At 55.6% G+C, this 11,510-nt stretch overlaps 4 protein-coding genes across 4 annotated transcripts; 1 reads left to right on the plus strand and 3 right to left on the minus strand.

Moving 5' to 3' along the window:
• Window positions 1-2,369: 2,369 nt before the first annotated feature.
• Window positions 2,370-3,840, minus strand: IWZ02DRAFT_126926 (uncharacterized protein). Its single transcript, XM_066761569.1, has 2 exons — window positions 3,256-3,840; window positions 2,370-3,079 (listed from the first exon to the last, which is right to left on the minus strand). Exons 1-2 carry the CDS (start codon window positions 3,764-3,766, stop codon window positions 2,604-2,606), a joined length of 987 nt encoding a protein of 328 aa, XP_066626051.1. The 5' UTR covers window positions 3,767-3,840; the 3' UTR covers window positions 2,370-2,603.
• Window positions 3,841-4,842: 1,002 nt separating this feature from the next.
• Window positions 4,843-6,642, plus strand: IWZ02DRAFT_370979 (uncharacterized protein; the record flags this gene model as incomplete). Its single annotated transcript, XM_066764532.1, has 5 exons — window positions 4,843-5,077; window positions 5,124-5,211; window positions 5,260-5,667; window positions 5,880-6,218; window positions 6,537-6,642. The coding sequence occupies 5 exons, from the start codon at window positions 4,843-4,845 to the stop codon at window positions 6,640-6,642; spliced, it is 1,176 nt and encodes a 391-aa protein (XP_066626052.1).
• A 1,368-nt stretch (window positions 6,643-8,010) lies between these two features.
• IWZ02DRAFT_127302 (uncharacterized protein) lies at window positions 8,011-8,528 on the minus strand. The gene has a single exon (XM_066761577.1). It carries the CDS (start codon window positions 8,325-8,327, stop codon window positions 8,046-8,048), a length of 282 nt encoding a protein of 93 aa, XP_066626053.1. The 5' UTR covers window positions 8,328-8,528; the 3' UTR covers window positions 8,011-8,045.
• Window positions 8,529-9,614: 1,086 nt separating this feature from the next.
• IWZ02DRAFT_429909 (uncharacterized protein) lies at window positions 9,615-10,916 on the minus strand (the record flags this gene model as incomplete). The annotated part of the gene is made up of 3 exons (XM_066766019.1): window positions 9,615-10,194; window positions 10,247-10,551; window positions 10,677-10,916. 3 exons carry the CDS (start codon window positions 10,914-10,916, stop codon window positions 9,615-9,617), a joined length of 1,125 nt encoding a protein of 374 aa, XP_066626054.1.
• Between the last annotated feature and the right edge of the window lie 594 nt (window positions 10,917-11,510).

The following is an 11,510-nucleotide window of genomic DNA, read 5'->3' on the forward strand; positions in this document are numbered from 1 at the left end:
GGTAGGTAGGGGCTGAGTGACTGACTCCAGTAGAATGGAAAGAATTTTTATAATTTTGCCATCAGGAAGGAAGGGAAGTGGGAGGAGAGAAAGCACGACAAAGAGTAGAAGAAGACAGGGGTGGTGGACGAGTGGCACAGTAGAACTGGAAAGAAAGTGCACAGTAGGTAGATATGAACAAGAGGGATACAAAACAACTAGTCCAGGGGAATTCAATCAGCCTTAGATCAAAGTCTTCTTCTCCATCTTCTTCCTCTCAATGCCATCTATCCTCCCATACCTCATTTCCCCCCAATTCTTACCTTTCCATTTTCGCATCCGCATGCACCATCCCCTCTCCAACCTCCCAACAAACCCAGAAGGAACTCAGCCACCCGCCGCAAGCTCAATCAAGCCAACAAAGTTCGAGTTGCATCGCATCGTATCGTCTCGTATCGTAGCCAAAGTCGCATCACATCGCATCATCAAAGTCGCAATTCGCCGTCGCAGTAGCAGCGACCGCAAGAGCGACAACGGTGCGTATCAAAATAGGACTGACCTTTTCCGACTCTTGTTATCCGCTCCGCCATGCCAACGTCGTCCGTGTCCTTTTTTCTTCGTTCCGTCTTCTCCTTCCTTCCTCGCACCCACCCGCGGAACGCGTGGGTAGGAGACCAACGAGCGTCCGCCCGTCCGCCCGCTCTCGTTCGCGTGCTTGTGCTAAACGGGTGCTGTAAGCGACAGGCGGGTGGATGTGGGAGCTGTTGCGCGCGGGCAGGGCAGGGCAAGGCAGGGCAGGGCAAGGCAGGGCAGGACAGGGCAGGACAGGAGAGAGTAGAGCAATTATGATCAGGTGGGTCTATATGTGCGTGTGTGGGCAACGGGGCTCATCTGGTAGCGGCGTGCCGAAGGAAGGAAAGAGCCAGGAGCACGCTGCCGGCCGACGGAAGACGGAAAGGCGAGCAGTTGGATGGCCGGGAGCAGCCAGCCGGTAGGCAGACGGACGGATGAACGGACTAACGGGAACGACGCGTGGTCAGGGCCGTGGAGGGGTCCGTCTCGGGGTGTGGTCGGCTTGTGATGCGAGCGTGCCTGGAGTTAACAAGCTGTGCAGATGCCGGCCCGCGTGGTTGACGCGACATCGGTGAACGGAAGGATGGGTAGAAGGGGAAGAAAGACGGGAAAATGAAGGAAAAGACGACGGGAGGGACGGCTGTAAGAGATGTCCAGAGCGGAGACGGGCAGGGAAAGTGAGAGGAACAATGCACGAAGGAAGGAAAAGGCGAGACCAGGTGGCTGTGGGCGTGATTGAGGAAATGGTGTGTTTGCATGTCATGCATGCCACGGAGAGTTGCGTGTGGCTGTGATGTTTGATAGGTCGGCGAAAAGTGGTCTCGCTGTTGACCACGGACCATCCATCTCGGTCATAAGGGTGACGAAGCCGTGGAAACAAGGGAAGCATAATAGCTGTTTGAGCTTGCCGGTGGTGTGCGACGAGGTGGACGAGCGAGGCAGGGGGCGTGAGCGCATGTCGTTTCATGAGATGCGCTTGTGTTGTCATTCTCTCTCTGTACATGGTGATATGCTGCTTCACTCGCTTAAAAGGGAAGTTGGAACAAAGGAGAGCAAAGTTGACTGACGACTGCCGCTCCTTGTTGGCTTAGTCGATTTGGTAAAGGAGAGCATGCACGGAATACCACCAGGCAACGTTGTCGGCGGTCGGAATAATCTTGCCTGTGACGATGCGGTCATAGTTGGCCTAGCCTGCAGGCCGAGATCGCCTCGAATGTACAATCCGCCAGTCCAGACATGGTGCCGTGTGTCTCCAAGAGACGGTTGATGTGGTCTCCGTCATCAGGCTCCCGTCCTGGACGCGAGCAGGACCCTGGTTTTGCGGATACACAGGCTAGCAGGCCTTTGAGGCCATGCTCGTTGTCGCACTCGGCCCTGAAGAGCTATATGGGGGGAAGTGTAAGTGTGGGGGAGCGTGGGCTGGCTCGGCAGGAACTGAATGCGCAGCCTGGAAAGCTCCTGGACGAAAATATGGAAGGCTTAGCATCTTTTCCACGTCCGGGGCAGCCGCATACGGGTGGAGTGGGGACGGCGGGAGACTGTGTAGGGCTGAGGAGGCCAGTCACTGGACTTGCTGCGCTATAGGTCAGGAGAGGTGGCTGAGATGAGGATGTCGTGACCTGACCGTTTGTTGTCGAGGGACCGACTTCGATCAAACGTCAGGTGGCTACCCGTACTGCAACCCTCTGAATGGCGGGTAGCAGCACTCGGTACACCCTTCTGAGGCGGGTGGGAGTTTTGTCTGTTTGATGTGCTGGCCAAGCCTCGTGATTGCGTAGATTGAAAAAAAAAAAAAAAAATAACTGGACGATTAAGCGCCGCCCTGGGCAACTTGACCATAAATAGACGCATAGAAAAAGAAGAGAGAAGCAAACATGTCGAAAATACTCGTTGTTCGATGCTGATGACGTCGATCGCAAGCCATGGTCGCTCGATGCTTGAATGCCCGGGCTATTGGCACGTTATGCAATGCTCCAACAAGGATGAGCGTTGAATGCAAGCAGGAATCAATGCGGCGGAAATTGACAGGCTCAGAAGATGCATGCAGAATATTAGCTCTCTAACGCGACACCCCCAAGGCCTTGGTCGTCGACCCACGACTCGCCCTTGGCCAGGGCTTCTCGTAGTCCTTCGAGTCTCTTGCCCTTGGCCACCCACCGACCGTCTAGCCAGGCCGCCAGGCCATCTTCATCTTCTGGCAAGTGGCTGAGCTCAAAACGGTCGACATGGACAAAGGTTCGCCAGCCAGCTTCGTAAAGGTTTGGAGTGACGAGGGTTTGCCAGAAGGACGGGGCGCCAGCAGCCTGGAAACGGGGAGGAGAGGCGGCATTTGAGTAGGCTATCGTAACGTCGTAAACGGCGCGGACCTGAGGCGCAGCTCGTAGGGCCGTAACGGCGGCAACAAAGCCCTTCGGCCGCGGGAGCAAGGTGTGGATCGGGGCGGGCCGCGAATGGGATTTGGAGTAGGCAACAGCAGCGGCGTGGGCTGCCGAGGTGAAGCGTGTGCCTTCACTATAGGAGACGAGCCCTGAAAGACGGGTTAGATGCTGAGTGATATGGCAGATGCTGTGGTTGTGCGCAGGGGTCCAAAAACGGACAGGGACAGTTCATGGGGGGGCACAGGAGCATGGTCATTCCAGCCAACCGGGCGGGTTCCAGCAAAAATGGCGCGGGAGGCGGAGGACAGGCAGGAAGGATACTCACAGACGGGCCATTTACTGTGAATGATGCCTCGGAAGACTCTGTCCAACTCGACGCGGTCGGTGGTCCAGCGTCTGCTCACGAGGGGCATGCCCATAGCCCAGAGCCCCCAGCCGAGAAAGGGCACCCAACGCAGCGACTTCTTGGCGAACCAGCGGCATCGACCAAGCATTCCCTGGTGCAGGGCAAGCTGCTGGATCATGTAAAAGTCGCTCCAGGCAACATGGTTGGAGACGACAATGGCCGACTCTGCACGGGGCAGCGGGCAGCTTGTGGAGACGACGATGCGGGCGCGGTTGCAGCGGGTGAAGATGGCCTGGATCCAAGCCCAGACAGATTCGGCGAGCACAGACGACGCGTTGTAGATGGCCGTGGGCGCGAAGAGCTTGAAGGGCAACAGGAGGGACAACACGGCGTCGACGAGCAGCAGGTAGGCCAGCCAGGGGAGCACGAGGGCGACGGCGCGCAGTGTGGAGGCGAGGTGATGGAGGGGTAAGAGGTACTTGGCGGCCATGGCTATGGCAGAGGGTGAGGGTGAGGGTGAGGGTGAGGGAGAGGGAGGGTGAGGGAGAGGGAGGGAGAGGGATGGATGGGGCTGAACAATCTGAGGTTACCTACCAACCTACCTACCTACCAACCGACCTACCTACCTACCTGGGTATGTATGTTACGCTTACGCTGCCCACGGCACTCCCGTCATCAGCTGCCTTGGCTGACTAAGATAACATCCCTCCAAACACTCATGTCGACATCTTCTCCCGCTCCCCGTCCATCCTCCAACCTCCGAGTACCAGGCTCCAAGCTCCAAGCTCCAAGCTCCAAGACGCGGCCCGCTCCAGATCCATGCCCGCAGCCTCGTCTTGCTCTGGCTCTGGCGCCCATTCCAAATACACCTCGACCTCTCCTCCACCCGTCCAAGCGTCGAAACGTAGTGACGCTCTTTTTGTCATCCGCCAGAGCAGACGCCTCAACTGTCAGACGTCAGTATCCGCAACCTCTCTGCTCTTGTCCACCCGTCGCACCCTGTGATCAGAGCTTCATGCGACATCACCGCCAGCTATTAAACAGCGCCCTGGCTCTTCCGGAATCCTTCCTCTCCACACCATCTCGCCGCCCATCCTTCCCGCAATCCTGATCCTCCCCACCCCATGCCCCAACTGATCCACCGTGGCCGCCATTTCACCAGACACCATGGATCAGCACTATCACCAGCAATCCAACGCTTTCGGTAAGTCGACCTTTCTTTCCACCAACGCCTCCTCCGTTTGTTCGTCCGTCCTTTTCCAACAAGGCCCTGTCAATTGCTCAGCGTCCCATCTTTCCACCATCCCCACTAGCCTCTGACAGACTACCTTGCCATATGACCTGCCCTGTAGCATTGTCCGGCACCTCTGGCAACAATGGTCTGACCGGCTCCTCTTTCTGTTTGAATCTAGCCTCTTGTCACTTCATGCCCATCTTTTTCTCAATGCCCAAAGGATTCGTTTGCTTTTGTACCATTTCTTTCCCTCCGCCTTCCATCCTCCTTCGACCCCGTCTTAGCGTTGCAACATGACCCAATCTGCCGACACTACTTGGGACACGTCACTGATGCCCTGCGGCCATGGCTCTCCACCCCACGAGGCCGTCGACAGCTTCGCCCTTGCCCGTTCCTCCGCTCCGCCCGTAGAGCACATTTCGAGCAAGACGAATGCCTCGACGAGCCTTGTGCAGACGGTGGAGTGCCAACCGCCATACGCTGTAGCCGACACCGAAACCACCTCGAATCACCCTCTCTCAAGCTTCCCCTTTTTTGGAAAGTTTGGAGACAAGAAGATGACACGAGGTTTGCTCCCCACGTAATTGACTGAGTGGTCGGCTGAAAACCGCAGATGGTCAGCCACCAAAGAGGCGTGGCCCCAAGCCTGACAGCAAGCCTGCCTTGACGCGCAGACAAGAGCTCAATCGCCAAGCACAGCGGTACGTAGCCTGATCTCGCCTGTCCAACTTGGTCTCACGTCCGCCCAGAACCCACCGAGAGCGCAAGGAAATGTACATCAAGGCTTTGGAACAGGAAGTCTTGCGCTTAAAAGACTTTTTTGCCGCCAAGGCGCAGGATCGAGACGCCCTTGCCGAAGAAAACAGGAGGCTCAAGGAACTCTTGGCAGCTCACGGCATAAGCTATGACGCCAACAGTCCGAGCGGCGGGTTTCGAGTGGGTGGAACATCGAGCTACGACGGAAGCTCAAGAGGAAGCGTTTCGGGAAGCTACAACACTGGCTCCGCCTCGACCGGTTACACATCTCCGCCGCCCTCGATGCCTCAACGCGGCGCAGCAAATATGTCCATGGCGGGCATGGCTCCCAGCCATCCAGCTGTCCTCCCGCAAAACAACGGGATGAACTATGACCAAATTGGCATTGACTTTGTTTTAACGTACGACCGCACACCCTACCTCTCTCCACCACCTCAGTAGGACGGTCAGCAAATGAGCCCGCGCACCTACCTCTGGCAGGTAGGCAACGGTCCCTTTTGTGCTTTCCGGGCCGTCTCCATATCACCCAATGGCGGTTCTCTGAAGCAATCTCAAATCCACCACGTCTCTGGAAATCACTAATCTGACGTGTCGATGCGCACCGGCATTGCAGTCTCGAGAAGCCGTGCATGGACCACATGCAATTCCTGCTGGTACGCAGCCAGGATAGCGAGGCCGAAGTGTCGGGCCACGCCCTGATGGCAACGTGCCCGCCGCACTCGCACATCGCCAACGCGCCCAAGGAGCAATATCCTCACAAAATGCCCGACGTCGGCACAGGGGATCTTATGAAGCTGCTTGACTTGAGCAACCGGCTGCCAGTCATGGAGGGCGAGGTGACGCCCGTCATGGCATGGGCCATGATCTTGAGCCACCCGCGCCTGGCCGAGCTCACCATGGATGACCTTGCCATCATGAAGGAGGACCTGTTGGCCAAGGTGCGGTGCTACGGGTATGTTTGACTCGCGATTTCCTCGACGACTTGTCTTCAACAACGCGAACACGCACATAAATTATGCCTACACATGAGCATTTCGCCACGGAGGTGGTTCTTTTATCTTTGCACGATATCAGGCACGAGTACTTTGATAGCCTCTGTAGCCTCCATCCATCATCCCTTTTCTCTTTCTCTTTTTTTTTTTTTTTTTTTTTTTCTTTCCCTTCCTACAACTTTCTGCAACGAGCGCTGGATTCCCGTTTTTCTTTTCCAACAACCCACATTCGACAGCAGCACCAAAAGACTGACTTGCCATTTCTTCTCCGCACACAGCTTCGGCGCCGTTGTCGAGGAATTCGAGGTCCGCGACGCTCTGAGCAGCGTCCTGGCCGGCAAGGGCCAGCAGCCCGTCTCTTACTCTTCTGCCTCGTCTGCCTGAGTAGTGCTGAGGCAATTGAGTCCGATTGACCTTCTTCTTTCTTTCCCCAAGCAAAGTCTCATGCACGGGCTTTTTGGTATCTGGTGGGCTTGGGAATAGGCATAGAGTGGCGTAAGCCCCGCGGCGATGGCGTTGTGCGAACTTCTCTTCTCTCCTCTCTCTTAAAATTGGGTCTTTTTCTTGTGAGGGGGTTACGGACACGGTGGTGCAGGCGATACACGGTCAATTTTCCAATCTCCTTGTTCATGACACCCTTCCCTTAATCACTTTCTTCCACGCGTTACGACATAAATGACGTGCGCGCGAGCGCAGCAGCTGCGTTATCACGGCCGGCAGATTGGGCGGTTTTTCTTGTTCTTTTTTCTTTTTTTTCTTTATATTTACATATACATATTATCAAGTTTTGTTGAGAGGGAAAAAACTAAGAGCGAGCGAGATGCTGGCGACGGCAACGGAAGGAGGAACGAAGAAAGGGAGAAGAAATACGGAAAGATATGAAATCAAAACACACAAGTTGGCAAATCTTACTGCTCGAGAGCGAAAAGCGCAATGATGCTCTAAGCTGAAGAGAGGCGGGCGACAATGACTATTCATAGGAACAGCACGGGCGGCGGCGTTGATGGATCGTATGTAGGTGGGAGAACGATAACCGTGTGGGTAGGTATCAATGACTCAACATCGGATCAACATATCTCTCGGTACTATAATTCCTCATCCATTTATTCAATGTGCATCTGAATCTGCTTCAGCGAGCATGCATGCTCCGTGGACCACGCTTGATGTTGGCGTCTCGACATGGGTCGTTCGTTCATCGACATGTTCACTCACGCAACTCGAAAGACGGCACTGAGTTGTGCTCACTTGGGCAATACAGCGTGAAGCTTCAAGATTCAATTGGCGCGAAGAAGGAGAGTGTAGAGTAGTAATACATACAATACGCCAACCTAGTAGAAGAAGCAAGTCTTCGACAATCGACATGGACTGGTGGTAATACATAGCTGAAGTAGGAGGGGAAAAGAGTGCCACAGCTCACCATCTCACTCCCTCCTTTCTCTTTTTATTACATACATACATGCACTACCACCCACCGTGCATATGTATGTATACAACGACGACGACAGCAACATCTACCCCACTTGATACACGTACATCATACTCCCTCCTTTGCTTCCCTCTCCCTTTTTATCTACGTTTTCATGTGTTTTGGTACACGTACGCCCATCCATCCCTCCATCCATCCCTCACTTTACACACATGCGTACAATTACAAGAAATAGACAACAACAAAAACAACGCAAAGGAAAGAGACAAAATCACAGAACGTCAGACCTAGAAGCGGCGGCGGCGACAGGACGATGGTGCCACACGTGCCAACCGACCTACGACGTAGATCTATGGGGGAATCAAATAGTAAAAAGCAGTAGCAAGGAGATGAGAAAACAAAAGATGACGAGGAGAGAAATTGGTGGTAGGTGCAAGGCACACATATGATTTGAGAAGAAGAAGAAGATGGTGCCAAAAAAAAAGGGTGGAGAAAGTGTCTCGTTCACTCCACACAATATCCACCCTACGAAAGAGAAAGGGGGGGAGACGGTCGAGCCAGCAGGAGGGCATAGGAACGTTTGCGGAAGCCAGACAGGTAGACTGATGGTTAGCCAACGGACTGACCCCGTCAGCTCACGCATTCGACAAGGCCGGCCCAGTCTTCGCTTGCTGCATCCGATCGTCGACGAGAGATCAAAGACGAGGAGACTTTTCTGCTTCGTACTTGCTCGTCCGCGCGTGGTGTAGACTCTTGCGTGGCTGTATACTTTGACATGCACAGTACGGCCGTTGGATGTTGGGGCGGAGGTCGGCGACTTGGCGGGGTAAGCAGTAGTATGAACATGAACGAAAAGAGAAAAGCACCTCAGAAAGTACGAACGACTAGGGGCGAGAGAGGAAACTAGTTCTATGTGCAGGGGTAATAGGGCAAGGTATGTGCATCTGGGATAAAGGGGAAAGGGGGCGAGACGGGCAGAGTATCTGAGACCATTTGCCGAAGCTGTCTCCGGGGACAGTGCAACGTTTGAACGTCAACGAGGCAGAATGGAAGGGCAAAACGGAAAATCCATGAGCGCTCTCGAAAGCGCGCCGAGCCCTGTCATGTCGTTGAAGCGTCTGTCTCGTGTCGTTGGTGTGACGGCGGACCAAGGGTGCGGTTATCGACGGCCAGCACTGACTTGGCGCATGAAGAAAAGTAGACAGCTGACGGGTGACGGCGGGGGCGGGGCGGAAGGAAAGGTCGAGGAGAGCGGACTGATGGGCGGGGTTCTGCGATCAAACATAGGGCTGGTGGTGGTGTTGGAGTTGGAGTGCTGGAAAAAAAGACGAGTTTCGCTCGCTTGGTGAGTTTGAGGTTTTGAGGTTTCGTTCGTCGGTCGTTCGTTCGCTTCGTTGTTCGCTCGTTGGCTCGGAATAGGGTATTCGAGTCGAGGTTCGCAGCCAGGGGCGGCTCATTGGTCGGGCTGGTAGGCAAGGGGGTTTCGTCGTCGTTGGTCGTGGCTCGAGGGCGCGGGGCAGAGACAGCGCGGTGCGAGGCAAGCAAGGTGCGACAAGTTGCTCGCGTGGAGCGAGCCCCTTTTCGTCCTCTCGTGCCCATTCCACGCTGCGCTGCCAACTTTAACCCCCTTAGACGCTCGCGCGCCGCGAGTCCGCCGCCGCCGTCGTTTTAGACGTTGACGCCCGGCCCGCAAAGCACGCGGTGAAGAGGCTCGCCAGTGAGGCTCGGAATGACGACGCCGCCGTTGCGACCGGTTGGTTGGATTTTGGCTTGGGCGCGGCTGACGCTTGCGTTTCTTGCTGGTGCTGCGGGGCTATGGCTGTGGCACATGGAACTGTATTAACTTTCCGCTCTCACCCATTGGCAGGCAGTATAGCGATCAACGACGAAGAATGCAGAAAAGGATGAATGCCAAATGTGCTGAACAAGATTAAGCCTCGCTCTCACCATCCTGCGCGCCGTTGTCCGCCGCTTTCTGTTTGCCCTTCTCTGGCTCCTCCTCTGCCGTCTTGGTGTTTGTAGGTTCCTTTGCATACGCGGGGGCTCCTGATGTTGTTGAACTTTCGGCCTTGGGTTGGTCCTCAATTGACGTGTGCGTGATTCCTCGCTCGAGTTCTCTGAGCAAGTCCTTCTCAGCGTCTGCCATGGCTGCGCCAGTAGACTCGAAAGAGGCCTTGCCCAAAGTTTCGTCATCAAATGTAGTTGATGGGCGCGACGCAGATGCCAACGATGGCTCCGCACTTGGTGTCTCCGTGGCAATGTCCTTGGGTTGGTATTCCTTGTCCTCGGGTATCGCGGTCGCTTCTTCAACCTTTTTGATGTCTCCCTCCGCGGCCTCAGAAACGGACGATCCGCGGTGTACTTTGTAGTCCGGCTGACCTGCCAGTTGGTCGCCAGAAGTCGCAGTGGCTGGAGTGTCGGGCATCGGTGCAATGGATGACTTGACAGAGATGGCAGCCGAATCAATGGAGGAGCGAGGCCTGTCCGTGCTAGGTCTCTCCGCTGCCGCCCTGTTCCAACATCAGAAACCTCGAGCCGGAATGAGTGCGACGGGCAACTCACTCGGACTCTGCTACCTTGACAGAGGGAGTGCTCTTCTTGCTCGCAGCAATGGACGCGACCTCACTGCTTGCTCGAGCCATTGCCTCTTGCGCCTCAGCCGACAGCGACGGCTCCTTCTCCTTTGACGCAGATATAGTTGAGGCGGCAGAAGAGCCTCCCTCTTTAGGCGGTGCAGCATTGCCATAGGGCGCTGTGAAGTTGGGGTTTTGAGGCGCAGTGGTGATTGAAGTAGCTACCGTTGGCGCATGGCCGATGACGTCGGGAAGCTCACCAAACTCGTTCAACTCTTCAACCTCGGTGATATCCTGTGATTGTTGTAAGCCAAGATCTACATGTCATTGGAGGTGCGCTCCGAAGCCGCAGTATTTCGGTCCCGAAATTTGCTCGGGCAAATCTCAGTTGAGAGCTTAATCGCCGCCACGACACTTACACCAAGAACGTAGCCCTCTTTCACCAGCAGTGGCAGCTTCTTCCCGGCAGCCCTGCGCTGGAAGAGCTTCCTCGCTTCCTCATTTGTTGCCGTGTCAATGTACGTGAAGGGAATGCGGTTCGCTTTGAGGATCGTCTCCATGCGCGAGGTCGCCGTGATAATGTGCGAGGAGCCAGCGGTCAGGGACGTGAACAGATACAGCGTCTGGTCGCTGTCCCACTTGCTGAGGTCGGTCGCCATGGCGGGTCAGGGCAATTGGCGGCGGGTAAGGGGCTCGATTTGAAGCAGACGAGTGCAGAAGGCTTTTGTCAGATGGCGCGGCAGCGAGGTGTAAGAAGCGCCTGGGAGGAAGGCCAAATGAAGGTGGTGGAGAGAGTTGAAGAAGAGTCGGGCGCTGGGGGTGGAGCGAGCTGTGGAACAAGCTGCCTAACCAACGAGTGAGGACACTGCAGGGAAGGAGCGGGTTCCCGGGAACGTGGAGTTTAATCGATAAGCTGCACTGCGCAGGAACAGCTTGAGCGGTGCTTTTTGCTGCACTTGGACCTGGACCTGGACCTGGACCTGGACCTGGACCTGGACCTGGATAGGGGGCCCGGCCGCCTGTCGCTATCATCCGGCTCAGCGCCACGCGTCGATCTCTGCTTCTCCACGCGTTGGTGGTCCAAAGCCCTTGGATGCCGTCTCGTTGTCTCTCCCTTGCCTGTTTGCCAATTGCCAGGCACGCTGTAGGCGCAGTCGAATCGGTTCTCTCCTGGGCTCTGCACGTCGTTCAAACCTTTGCAGAGGTTGACGTAAATGGCCGGTCGAAGCGATGAAGGCAGGGCAAATTGCGAT

This window comes from Phyllosticta citriasiana (assembly GCF_038021145.1).
Source record: "Phyllosticta citriasiana strain CBS 120426 chromosome Unknown IWZ02scaffold_2, whole genome shotgun sequence".
NCBI classification, from domain to species: domain Eukaryota; kingdom Fungi; phylum Ascomycota; class Dothideomycetes; order Botryosphaeriales; family Phyllostictaceae; genus Phyllosticta; species Phyllosticta citriasiana.

Coding starts and splice junctions, on each gene's coding strand:
- IWZ02DRAFT_127302 (XM_066761577.1), bottom strand. CDS start 8,327: ATGCGTGAGCTGACGGGGTCAGTCCGTTGGCTAACCATCAGTCTACCT.
- IWZ02DRAFT_126926 (XM_066761569.1), bottom strand. CDS start 3,766: ATGGCCGCCAAGTACCTCTTACCCCTCCATCACCTCGCCTCCACACTG. Junction 3,080..3,255: donor TCACAGTAAATGGCCCGTCT/GTGAGTATCCTT, acceptor CCCGTCTTTCAG/GGCTCGTCTCCTATAGTGAA.